General features: G+C 37.3%; 1 protein-coding gene across 2 annotated transcripts in view; it reads right to left on the reverse strand.

The window, feature by feature from the left end:
• LOC103092827 (cytochrome c oxidase assembly protein COX16 homolog, mitochondrial) overlaps positions 1–12,975 on the reverse strand; it is a 145,376-nt gene extending 132,401 nt beyond the window's left edge. Inside the window, exon 1 of one of the 2 annotated variants that reach the window (XM_007472916.3) lies at positions 12,529–12,975. In XM_007472916.3, the coding sequence (XP_007472978.1) occupies positions 12,529–12,597 (69 nt within the window). In that variant the 5' untranslated portion in view covers positions 12,598–12,975. The remainder of the gene's footprint in view (positions 1–12,528) is intronic. The other variant, XM_007472918.3, reaches the window with a different exon arrangement.
• Positions 12,976–14,262: the final 1,287 nt, after the last annotated feature.

Here is a 14,262-nt window from a genome sequence, read left to right on the forward strand (position 1 = left end):
AAAAAGGGCGATGGTCTCAGTATTCTGTAGCTTCTTCAGAGCTGAGAATGGTTGTAGAGCTGTTCCTGCCTATTCCTAGGAGAGAGGTATTGACTATAGGGAATGTCCAGGGCTTCGGGCTGGAATAGTTGCTGAGGTTACAGTGACATCTGGGTGACTTCTCTGAGTGCTTTTAGCCTAGAAGCAACTAGAGAAGTGACAAGGTTAGAAATGCAAAGTCCACATATCCCACAGGGGAGTAGCCAAAACTTGAACAGGGAGGGAAAGGCTATGGACACAAGGTCTTTAGGGGCATGTCCTCAGTGAATGCCTGGGTCCTAGGTAGGTGGGGACTTGCTTGGAGATCTGAAGGATGTCCAGCAACTGTTTTCCCTGATTGGCAGACAGGTGACAAGGGGGAGAGTCAGCCCCTAAGATAGAAGTGTAGAAACCAGGACTGGGGCAAACACTAGAACACCAGATAGAAACAAAGAAAATTAGTACAATAGTAATTGACATTACACATTTGCATTTGGGTATCTTAACCAACAGACTTCATCTTCAGAAATCATCTTCTGACAGGAATAGATACCTTTAGGAAATCGGATTCCTGAGTTGTTTGCAGAGTTGGTATGTGGTGTTTCTGTTAAAGAATATCTTTTTGCAAAGTACACATTAACTATAAACATCTATAAACACTTGAGTAACAATATTTTACATATGAATTTCTTCATCCCAGATTCTGGGGGAAATTCAAGAAAGCTTTGAGCTATTCTAAGCTCAACATCCAAACTTCAACTGTGGTAAATTAAGGCTACAAACACAAGCCATCTATTAATAAACTTCACCTACTTTTCAAAGTATGTTCCCTAACAATTTAAGAATTTTCAATTATTAACCTAATAGGTTCGGGAAACAGAAACTTTAATTTTACAATTTGCATTATGTGCTGGTTATGGGAATTTGTCACAAAAGAGAAGGCAGACAGGGAAAATATTTCCTCATGTCCCAAAGGACACATAGTGAGGGCTTCAAGTACAAGGCCAAAGCTATCACTGGCTCATGCCATCATTGTATCACTCAAGGATTAACAGCCTAGATGGTCAGAAAAGGTCCATTCCCAGGTGAGCCCAGAATATGCCTATGTAACCATACCAGGATGTTCTCTGTCCTTGGTGTACTTTGTCACCATTAGATCCCAGAAGCATTCTTTTTGCCTTAAAAGGCAAGTCTTATCCATTACAACTGAGAGAAATTCTGCTTATCAGCAGTCCAAAAACAAATTTCCATACCCTCAAACAAGCCTTTCATATCCCTATAAGGCTGATCACTCAATTATTCTTATGTATTTTGGCAATAATTTACATATCACACTTTAGTCACAAAACCTGAAATAAAGAACATGAGTGCTGAATTGAGTAGCTCCATAGTAATATAAATCAGAGCTGTATCATCTCTTAGACCTAGGCCATCTGAAAGACTAAGATGAGGCCATACAGGAATCATTTCAGGGTAACTGTCCAGAGAAATTATAGAATCATTTGTGATTTTCCAACAACACATACACTAATTCTAGAAATTATCCCCAGGTCATGGATTCAATTATAAGAGTAGAACATCTATCTGTTCTCTTTCACCTCCCTATGTATCTCCTTCTCCCTCTCTCTTTCTTCTGAATTCAAATCTAACATACCTTTACCACCCCACCTTATCTGACTTGCTTAAGTCACTTAATATCACTTCAATTGCTGATTGGTAACCCAAAAGAATTCTGATTTAAAGGATTACATCATTGAACCACTGCATCTTTAGTATAAGGCTCATCAATTATAAATTTCAGTTCATAGAACAAATTGGTAAACTGAGATAAGCACTGAGTATTGAACAAAATCTATGGTACAGTCAGGTTTACATTAAACTTTTTATATCCAAACAATACTTAAAACACATGTTTTAGCAGCAAGTCATATAACAATTGTAAAATTCTGAGCAAGCATTTTTCACATATATGCCATTTTTAACATCCTTCCCACTCCTTAGCTACTGTTTGCAACATATATCTTTATGCAGATCAAAATGTAATCAAAATATCAACCAACATATTCCCAAAGTCGTGTGAGGTAACTTATCAATTACATATCACTCAACTCATTTTATCATTCTGGACATGGAATGTTTGCATTAAGATTCCACAGCTTCAAACAAGCTACTTGGTCAGACAGGGCTGGCAACATTTGCTTGATTGAGCATCTTAAAACCTCCAAAATATACAATTAAAATATACTCATCTTTAAGTTCTATCACACATTGGTTGTCAACTCTTTGAGGTCCCTATTTCACACCCTAAGTATAAGTGTGGAACAATTATAAGCACTTCTTTCTCCTTCCTATGTGCAAGGAAGGGGTTAATAGCTTATGAGCAATTTAGCCTAAGGTTGCTTGGCTTGATTTAGATTTTATTACTTAGTAACCTTGTCCCATCCTTCTTTAAGAAGTGAGCTTACTACAATTTAAAATTTTGAATGTATAAAACTCTTCATAATAATCTACTCTTGGTGGATTTTAGTTTGAACTCCACAACTTCCAAATAACTTTGATTAAGTCCTTTAGCAATCTTTCAGTGTGTAACCAAACTGAAGTTCAAAGCATTGGTCTGTACTCCTCTCAAACCTATGTCTAAAGCAGAATAGAACCTCCAGTTTAATTGTCTTTTAGCTCAAAACACTGCTACATTCCTGATAAAATTCCATCAATATTATTCCAATTTATAATTTGTTTTATCTATTTCACACTAGAATTCATAGTATCAACTAGTATCTCTATCCATTACTCTTATTTCTTCTGGCTTCTCCTCTTTACCATTATTGTAAGTAGAGGAGAGGTACTATACTGAATTGTATTTAATCCTCATGACAAGCCCTTTTGATATTAGGGCTAGTCAAATTTGTCTTGTTAAGGACATACAGTTTGCATATCATATATCCTTAGCCTATTTAGGTGGAAAACTTAATTCTCTTCATAGTACAAATGCATATATGTTCATCTCTAGATCATAAATTCCTTCCTATACATTGTGAACATTTTAAAAAATAATTCATATAACCTTAGTCAAAGACAATACCATTTAGAAATTCCCTCTTTTGCAAAATACCAAATTCTTAGTACTTGTATTATTAAATCCCATGCACAGATTACCCACTTTAAGAACTTCTGGTGTGTCATATGATTTCTTGTTGCTAGTTCTGACAGCACATACAATTAAAATAACATCTGATTTGAAAAATCCCAAGTTTAAATTCTAGAATAAGTTCTTCTCAACAACATAACAACAAGTTCTTCTCAACAACATAACTTTTTTCTGGATGACTTTTACATCTATAAAGTAGCCAGTACAATTTCTGTCCTTATAGAATAAAACATTCCCTCTCTGTGTCAGGCTGGCTATCAATCACATTTAGACAATTCTCAAATTCACTGAAACCATTATGCATTGCAAGGTTTAACAAAATAAACTTCTAACCATGAGTTTTTGTGCTCAATAAAATCTGGCTAACATTTCACATTTAACTGACCAACAGTTACCACAATACCTGAAATTACATTAGTACTATTCTTTTTGTGGAGTGTCCAATTTAAGAATACATAGAGACAAGGCTGTGACAAAGACAATGATAAACAGAAACATACAATGTTGTGACAAGCATGCTTTGAAAGGAAAAAAATCAGTGTTTTAGGATCCATTCTTAAGAAGAAATATTTGCAGAGAGAAAATTCATTAAAACAGTTTCAGCATACTGCCCCTTTAACTGAGGAAGCTGTGCTGAGCTAAGCTACTGCGATTAGCCATCTTATTGGCTGAGCTGACTTTCTCGGTCCCTAACTTTCCCTGAACTCTATGTGCTGATCTATCTAAACTGTCTCTCTTTTTGACTGTGATTTCTAACAAAATGCTCTTGTAGTATCTGGACAAAACTACTATCTACTCCCAATTGGGGTTAGAGGTGAGCTGTTCATGAGGCTGACTGGGTTTCTCAAAGAAGGAACTTTTAAATCCCCTCCTATTCAGATTCTCTCTCCTGCTTGGAAGCTTGCTGCTGGAGCAGATGCAGCCTCTACTTCCTAGCCTGCTTGTCTACACATGCCATCTGTTTTATATATTTCAATTTTACTATCCTCCCCTTTTGGGACTACTTCACTTTCACTACAGAAGAGGTCTGATCCTCTTCTCCTGAGTGAAGCTGTTCATCAATGGTCCTTTTGGGCTGCCAAATCAGTGTTAAGCTTTTCCACAAAACAGAAACTCTAAACTAGATAGACAGATAGATAGATAGATAGATAGATAGATAGATAGATAGATAGATAGATAGACCGATAGATAGATAGATAGATAGATAGATAGATAGATAGATAGATAGATAGATAGATAGATAGATAGATAGATAGATAGATAGATAGAGTTTTCCCAGGCTGACTGCTTTGACTAGACTCGGAAGAGGTTCTACCTCTCAGGACAGCAGTGCAATGCCAGCCCCAGAGCCTATACCCAAACCCAACTGAAAGTACTCTCTGAGCCCTAAACTCAACTCAGATCCAAGCCGCAATTAGCAAACCTTTTTTTCCCCACACACAACTCCAGCAGGAAGCAAAACAAAGCCTTTGTTTCTCCAGTCAGTTCTATCCACTCAGCAAATAGCAGGGCAGGCTCTAATGTTCTCCTCTAATCCATCTTTGAGGTCACTTCTTGGTCCTAGTTCTGGGCCTGTTTTGACTCAGAGGACTGTTCTTGACCAAATCTTCTGCTTTGAATCAGGATCTTCTGTGTGAAATGACACCTCTATCTCAATATGAGAAAACAAAATTTGTATTTCTTCCAGTCAAGTCACAACTAGGCACATGTCTCACAGTTACCTAAAGAGTCTAGGTATTAGGATTTACCAGATATCAATCTGGAAATCCTCATAACAATCATATGCAAATTTGATGCTGGGGAAACAGGACCTTGCACCTATCTTTATTCTGATTTGATGTCTTTTTCGGGTGGGCTGCTTTCTCAGTGTTTCCCTCACAACTATCCTTTCTTCTTCTAGTAATAAATCAAAAAGAGGCACCAACTTACAACTTTATTTTAAATTCAACACAGAAGTTTTAGCATTTGCTTGTCTGTAGGCTGTTCCATTTGAAAAATAAGGTAAACTTTGCCCAGTTATATGCTAATAAATATCATAATCTTGGTGAAATAGATGAATATTTAAAGAAATATAAATTGCCCAGAATAACAGAAGAGGAAATAGAATATTTAAACAATCCCATATCAAAAGTCAAATAAGCTATCAATGAATTCTCTAAGAAAAAAGCCCCAAGGTCAGCTGGATTCACAAGTAAATTCTACCTAATATTTAAAGAACAACTAAAATTCCAATACTGCATGAGCTATTTGGAAAAACTGATGAAAAAGGAATTCTACCAAATTTCTTTCATGACACAAATATGGTGTTGATATCTAAACCAGAAAGAGAAAAAATTTGAGAAAGAAAACTATAGGCCACCCTCCCTAATAAATACTGATGCAAAAATGTTTTCAAAAATACCAGCAAGGAGATTACAGCAACATATCATAAGAATCATATACTATAAGTAGATGGGTTTTATATCAGGAAAGCAGGGATGGTTCAATATTAGAAAAACTATCAGCATAAGTGACCATATCAATAACAAAACCAACAGAAACCACTTGATTATATCAAGAGATGCAGAAAAAGATTTTAACAAAATACAACACACATTGCTATTAACACTAGAGAAGAGGGCAGCTAGGTAGCTCAGTGGATTGAGAGCCAGGCCTAGAGACAGCAAGTCCTAGGTTCAAATATGGACTCAGATGCTTCCTAGCTGTGTGGCCCTGGGCAAGTCACTTAACCCCCATTGTTTAGCCCTTACCACTTTTCAGCCTTAGAACCAACACACAGTATTGACAATATTGATTCTAAGATGGAGGTAAGGGTTTTAAAAAAACAAAACAAAGCCAAAAAACCACTAGAGAACACTGGAATAAATGAAACATGCCTTAAAATGATAAATAGCATTTATCTAAAACTATTAGTATGCATTATCTGTAATGAGGATAAGTTAGAAGCCTTCTCATTAAGTTCGGGAGTGAAGTAAGAATTCCCATTATCACCACCACTATTCAATATTGCACTAGAAATGTTAGCTATAGCAATAAGAGAAGAAAAAAACTGAAGGAATTAGGATAGGCAATGAGGAAACAGAGCTATCACTCTTTTGCAGATGATATGATGGTATACTTAAAAAATCCTAGAGCATCAACCAAAAAATTAATCAAAACAACTAACAATTTTAGCAAAGTTGCAGAATACAAAATAAACCCACAGAAATCATCAGTATTTCTTTATGCTACCAATAAAGTCCAACAGCAAAAGATAGAAACAGAAATTCCATTTAAAATCATTCTAGAAAATATAAAACACCTGGAAGTTGACCTGACAAAACAAACCCAGAAACTATTTGAACATAACTACAAAACACTTTTCACACAAATAAACAACTGGAAAAATATTAATTGCTCATGAGCTGATTGAAATAATATAATAAAAATAACAATTATACCTAAATTAATTAACCTACTGAGTGCCACCCAAATCATTTCATAGAGCTAGAAAAAATAATAAAATTCATCTGGAAGAAAAAGCCAAGAATATCTCATGAAAAAAATGAAGGAAGGTAGCCTAGCTGTACCAGATTTAAACAGATTTCAAACCATCAAAACAATCTGGTGTGGTTAAGAAACAGAATAGTGGATCAATGGAATAGAATATGTCAAAAAAGGAAAATGTTTAATGTTGGAGGGGATGAAGGAAAATTGGGACAGTAATACATTGCTGATGGAGCTGGGATCTAATACAACTATTCTGTAAAACAATTTGGAACTATGCCTAAAGGGCTATAAAACTGCATACCCTCTGACCCAGCAATATCATTACCAGGTCTGTATCCCAAAGAGATCAAAGATGGGGAAAAGGAGGAAATACTTGTACAAAAATATTTTTGTGGTGGCAAAGAATTGGAAACTGAAGGGAATATCTGAATAAGTTGTAGTATGTGATTTTTTTTTTAAATTCTTATCTTCTGTCTTAGAATCAATTCTAAGTATTAGTTCCAAGGCAGAAGAGTGGTAAAGGCAAGGCAATTAAGGTTGTGACTTGCCCAGATACACAAAGCTAGGAAATGTTTGAACCCAGGGCATCTCATCTCCAGAACTCTATCCACTGAGTGACCTACTTGCCCCTATGGTATACAATTATAATGGAATATTACTGTATCATAAAAAATGACAAAAATACAATCACAAAAAAATGTAGAAAGACTAATATGAAGTGATACAAAGTGAAGTAAGCAGAACTAGGAGAATATTGTACATAATAGCAGCAATAATGTACAATGATCAACTGTTAAAAACAACTATTATCAGCAATACAAGGATATAAGACACCTCCAAAGGACTCATGACAAAAAAGGCTATCCACCACCATAAAGGAAATTGATGGGACTCTAAATGCCAATTGCAACATACTAAACTTCACTTTATTTCCTTCACGATTTTTTCTATAGTATAAGTAATATGTGTCTTCTTTCACAACACGAACCCAGAAATAAGTACAGCATGATAACACACGCATAACCTATAACATATTACCTGCATCTATGGGAGGAGGAAGGGAAGAGGGGGAAAACACAAATATAGATCATAAAGTGTCAGAAAATGGTTATTAAAATTGAATCTACAGTAATCTAGAAAAAGTGTAAAATACAAAAAAAATTAATTTAAAAATAAAATCAAGGTAAACTGAGGCACAAAGCTCCAAGCACATTCTAGCTATTACCAATAAATGGGGTCTATTCACTCTTTAATCAGTCAAAAGACCACAAAGCAATTTTATGATATGTTGGAGGTGATATGGAATAGAATCTATTACAAAATGGAATCAGAATCAATTTGATTTTCTCAACTCTCTTCTGCATCTAGCTTATTTTAGGTTACACAGTTTTCTGTTTAAACTTGAATTCCAAATCTCTACTTTTCCATATTCACTGAAGTCACATGTTCTAAGATTCAACAACAATCATTGCTTTTGTGACTTCAAGATTATCTTGATTGCATCATGAGCCAAGACTTTGTCCTCCACATGCAGCAAATGCATTTTCAAATTTCTGAAGAAATTGGTAAAGAAAGGAGGAAAACTCAACTGTATCATGTGCAATGCTGACAGAAAATGTTCATTTGCCTTTCAAATGCACCATTTGTCCAAAAACGTTTTAAAGCTAGCATGCTTCTCCTTTCTGTTTTTCATTCCCAGCATCCCCAAGATGCTAGTGCTAGGACACAGGCAAAATCACATGTGGCATGACCAAAATTACCTGACTTTCTAAGGAACCCAGAAAGATGTCTTATAGAAACTGAAAACCACTACAATCACTTAGCCTTACCCTTCTGAGGTCCCTATAGAATTGTAAAAGTGCCAGATGTGTGTGCTTGACTAGACTTCTTATGCCAGTGGCACCTTCACTTCAAAACATCTGACTATGTCTTGAGCTGAATCAATCAGGTTGTTTTTTGTTTGTTTGTTTCCGTGGTTATGCAGATAAATAGAACAGAGCTAATGTAATTAATTAGACATGCAGAGAAGGCTATGAGTTGCAAAGCAAAATGAAAAACCAAATGTGACATAAGGGCCCAATCTGTCACGCATTTTCATCAGCTTCATTAAACAATTTTGTGTAAAAATTGAAATGAAATGCTCCCTAACAACTACTTTTTTTTCCCTTCAGTTTGAAAATCTAGAAATTAAAAAAAAAAGGGAGGGGGGTTCTCTATTAAGATATAGGTAATAGAAACAACTGGTTTGATGGATAGCAGGAGTAGGTAGAATAATGAGAATGTGTTCCAGACACAGGAACAGAGACATTCACTAATTACATCCTTTCAGCAAGCATATAAGTATTTAGTATGTTCAGAGAACAGTGCAAGGTCCTAAGAGATAACAAAGATAAATAAGGAATGGTCCTGCCTAAAAAAAGAAGAGTTCTCCTTAACCTACAAGATTTTACCCAGAGGGAGGAGTCTATAAAACTTAAAATGCTCTAATTGTCCTTGAATCTTATAACAAGCAATTCAAAGTAATTTATCTTACTTTAGATTAGATTCACTCTATTACCACAAAAACCAAGGTTCTTTTCTTTAATCATCATTAGGTCAGATACTTAGTTAACAAATATTTATAATAAAGCTACTATGTTTAGGATACTGTGAGAGTCACAGTTATGAATAAAGCAGGGGTTCTTAACCTGGGATCCATGAATCTGTTTTTTTTTTTTTATCTAAAATGCTTATAATTATATTACAATTCAATTTTATGTATTTTATATATTTAAAAACATACATTTTGAAGAGTCCATAAGTGCCACCAGACTGCTAAGGAGTCCACAAATACATTAAAAAAAAATTATGAACTCCCAGGATAAAATGTGGAGCCTGCTCCCAAAGTTTTCAATATTTCAGTTAAGTAATACAGAAGATTGGAATCATGGATCAAAAATACAAATTGGAGCCCTCCAATTGGGGAATAGCTGAACAAATTGTGATATATGCTGGTGATGGAATACTATTGTGCTCAAAGGAATAATAAACTGGAAAAATCCCATGTAAACTGGACCGACTTCCAGGAATTGCTGCAGAGTGAAAGGAGCAGAACCAGGAGAACATTATACACAGAGACTGATACACAGTGGTACAATCAAATGTAATGGACTTCTCTACTAGTAACAATGCAATGATCCAGAACTATTTGGAGGGACTTATGAGAAAGAACACTATCCACATTCAGAGGAAGAACTGAGGGAATAGAAACAGAAAAAAAAAAACTTCTTGATCACATGGGTCAATGGGTTTATTATTGGGGATATAGACTCTAAATGATCACCCTAGTGCAAATATTAATAATATGGAAATGGGTTTTGATCAATGACACATGTTAAATTACGGCCAGCAATGGGAGAGGGTTGGGGGAAGGGGAGGGAAAGAATATGAATCTTGTAACCAGGGGAAAATATTCTAAATCAACTAATTAAATAAAATTTAAAATTTAATTAAATTTAAATTTAAAAAATACAAATTGGAAAATAATTTGCTCTGTTTCCCTAGGTCTTAGCAAAGTACCTGACACACAGATCAGGGGTCCCCAAACTACAGCCCGCAGGCCACATGCAGCCCCATGAGGCCATTTATCCAGCCCCCACCGCACTGCCAGGAGGGGCACCTCTTTCAAGAGGAGCACTCTATGTGGCAGCGCCGTTCATATACAGTACTACTTCCAGTGACATCATCCTTTGCGTGGTGCCTTGTTCTGAGAACCAGGCGCAGTGCAAAGGATTATGTGGCTGCACAATGGAAGACATAAGCATGGTGAGTGGCAATCTGGGAGGGGGGATTCTGCACTGTGTATGCTGCTACCCCATATAGTGGTGGCGGTGATCACAGCCAGCGCAGCAGCCTCTACTATCCCAGACAGTGGTATACAGATTTGTTCATAGTTTGTTCTTTTTTTATAGTCTGGCCCTCCAACGGTCTGAGGGACAATGAACTGGACCCCTGTGTAAAAAGTTTGGGGACCCCTGCAGTAGAATCTTAACAAAAGTTTGTTGACTTACTACTGAAGAGCTGAGGATGACTACTACATTGCTCTGCCCTTTTCTAATTCAATCAACTCCCATGTCTTCAATTATCATCTCTATGCAGATAACTCTCAAATATATATGCACAACCCTGATCTCACCAATTGACTGATGGACATCTCAACATACCATCTTGTCTCCATGTCTTCACTACAGACTATAAAGCCTAAAATGTACCTCCCTCTTTGCTTTTTCTAAGAATCCCTAGCTTCATGGTCCTGTTCTGGTGTCACTTTATGTGAAGCCTTCACTAATTTCCCTATTTGTAAATGTTTTTTCCGTCCTCAAATTATCCTATATTAACATAAACATATATCTTGTATTTTTCTAGTAGTATATATATACATATATATTGAAGGCATGAGCTGTTTGTTTCATTTTCATCTTTGTATCCCTAGGACCTAATACAATACTTTGAATGTAACAGGCTCTCAACAGATGCTCATTCAATTACATCCTATTTTTAAATAGTATTATTAGTATAATCTCTAAGCTATAAATCCCATAAATGGCAAAAAAGTTTCCATCAGGAGCAAAATCCAAGATAAAATGAGATAATATATATTATTTTGTAAATATTAAATCTTTTTATAAATGTGGACTATTATAATAGATGATGAGAGGAAACAACTTGATCAAGGTTATACAGGGAGTTAACAGAGCCAGAATTTGAAACTAGATATTTTGGCTTCCAAATCCAACTATCTCTTCACTGTAACCACTACAATAGCTCTATAGGCTGCAGCAGCCCCTAAAAATTTAGTCTGAAGCACTTTCCTTGAAATAATTCAGGGAGATAAGTAGTACAAGTACTGCCATCCTCATTTTGCTGATAAGAAAACAGCCTCAGAAAAGTCAACGTGCAATTCAGGTCTACTGATTCCAAATCTGTGTATCTGTGTATCTGTGTATCTGTGTACTTTCCAGTGCACTATTGCTGCTTCTCTAACTATTCCCCACTGGATTCTAGGCTGGAAAGAAAGGGCTATTTTTGCCTTTTTGTTTTCCCAGAGCTTAGCACAGTGCTTGGCAATATAGGTAATTAATAAATGCTGGCTGACTAAATTCAGCCATCCCCAGAGAGGGAGTAAAGAAACAAGCATTTTTTAAAGTACGTATTATGTGCACTTTGTGCGAAATCGCTTGACACTGCAAATGCAATAAACATTCATTGAGCGTATACTATGTGCCTGGTCCAGATTTTAAATATCTTACTTGAACCTAGAAACCAACCTAGTAAATTGGTGCTATAATTATCCCCATTTTACCATCGAGGAAACTGAGCCTGAAATAAATTGACTTGCCCGAGGTCACGTGGCAACGTCTGAGACTGGATTTGAAATCACGTCTTCCTGACTTCACTATACCACTAACTTACTCTTAGAGCGGGTAGCAATAGAAAGGGAGGTCATCAAAGGAAGCTTCAGAAACTTCCGCCCCGCAACCCCATTCACTAGTTTCCATCCTCTCCCGCAGGGTGACCTGTGACCCGGGTATTCTCCCCAACTACGAAAGCCACGGCCACCAACCAATCCCCCTCTTTCAGGAATCCCTCCTTCCTCGGCTAGTCAAGAATCTCTACCCCGCCCCCACCTCGTGGCTCACACCTCCCCCGGAAACCCAGCCTCCTGAGCTCCCCTTCTCTGAAGCCCCCACCCCCCGCCCTTTCTCTCCGGAAGCCCCGCCTCCTTCCTCCTCTCCTCCGGAAACCCCACCCTCGCCCTCTCCGGAAGCCCCGCCTCCCTTTTCTAGGCCAGGCCCTGCGTTTTCTCGTCCTAGTTCTCCTTCATCTGCACTCACCATCATGGGCACCCCGTACCGCAGCGTCTTGCTTTTTTTCAGAGCGCGCCTCACTGACAGCACGAACATAGCTTCTTTTTCTCCTCTGGCTAGCGGCTCCCCGCCCGACCCAGCCGTTCAAATGTTGGACTTAAAACAAAGGAGTCTTTGCTCTCGCATTCCCGCGGGACTTCCGGTGGAGACTAGTTCCGACCGAAATTCTTTCCGACGGAAAAGACAGGGAGCGACTTATATGTTCCGGAGGGGACGCTTCTCCATTCTGGTTACTGTAACTCCGGGGGCGGGGCTGCGTCAGACCGAAATAAGGGTTCTGAGAAGCACAGGGGCTCTGTACTTTGGTTCCTATCCGACTCTATAACAACGAACTGTCATAGCAGATAGGTGGCTGGACCCGGCATCAGGAAGAACTCTACCATAGGCACTTAACTGCTAGCTCGAGTCCCATAATTTCCTCTTCTGTGAAAAGGGGACGTTAAATCTGGTGATTGCCATGGTCTCTTCTTTGATCCTGGGTATCCAGCAACCGAGAGCTTACTTTAGGTACTGATCCTATTTACTTCATGAAAGTAACATGTAGTGAACCCCATCGATGATCTATCTATTCCTGCCCTCATAAAGCTTATAGTCTACATAACTGCTACACCGCCATCTATATAATTAGGCAGAATAGGGACTAGATCTGTGACTTCAAATGAGAACTCCCTAGTGAGCTGCAACAATTTACTGATGCAGGTCAGCACTTTCTCTGTAAGTTATGATCTTTTGAGAAATTGCCAAGAGCACAGATTGCTAAAATTTATTTGCCCAGCCACATATATACCACAGCCAATATATGTCAAAGGCTGGACTTGAATCCAGGTTGGCTTTCTATCCACTTTGCTATGCTGCTTCTCTGTGTGTTATGTGTTTAATAAATAGGAGTAGCTGGTATTTATATAGCAATTCCTGCAGAGAAGTTAGATTACTTGCTTGCCCTTAATCACATAGATACTATGTATGAGGTAGGATTTCAACTTAGATCTTCCTACTTCTAAGTAAGCTGTTATAGTAAAAAAACCAATATTGACTGGCTGTGTGTGTATATGTATATAAGAGGTTTATTTTCCATTTGTTGCTTTTTATTAATACAGAATACAATTTTAGTGGAATTATTATAATTTAGACACTATCAAATTGCCTCTCCATACGCAACTCCTTAGTGATGGTAATGATACTGAATCCTGCCTTATTAATAGACAAGTTTTTTTTGTATACTGGATAATTTCATCTTTTAAAAAATGGTAGAAACAACAAGGGAAATTTTTAGGCTGTATCTGTTTCTTGTCAACAGAGGAAAATTGGTTGTTGAGGTGAAAATGATCTCTTCCTCTTTGAGTTTGTAATCAGGAAAAGAAATGCCAGGAATAGAATGACAGTACAAATAAGCTGTGGCATCTACCTCATAATAGTTTAATGAAGAAAATAGGATCAGTATCTAAAGTAAACCTTGGGTTGCTAGGTATGTTGCCCAGGATCATTTGGGAAGAACAGATTTCAACTGTTCAGTGGGGGGGGAAGAAGGGGACATCTTCTAAAATTCTATAAGAAATCCCTCCTGATTAGAGAAATGCAAATAAGAACAATTCTGAGGTAAGACCTTACACCTAGCAGATTGACCAATATGGCAGGAAAGGAAGGTGATAAATGTTGAAGGGGATATGGCAAAATTGGGACATTAAAACACTGCTGGTGGAG

This window comes from Monodelphis domestica, chromosome 1 (assembly GCF_027887165.1).
Source record: "Monodelphis domestica isolate mMonDom1 chromosome 1, mMonDom1.pri, whole genome shotgun sequence".
Lineage (NCBI taxonomy): Eukaryota > Metazoa > Chordata > Mammalia > Didelphimorphia > Didelphidae > Monodelphis > Monodelphis domestica.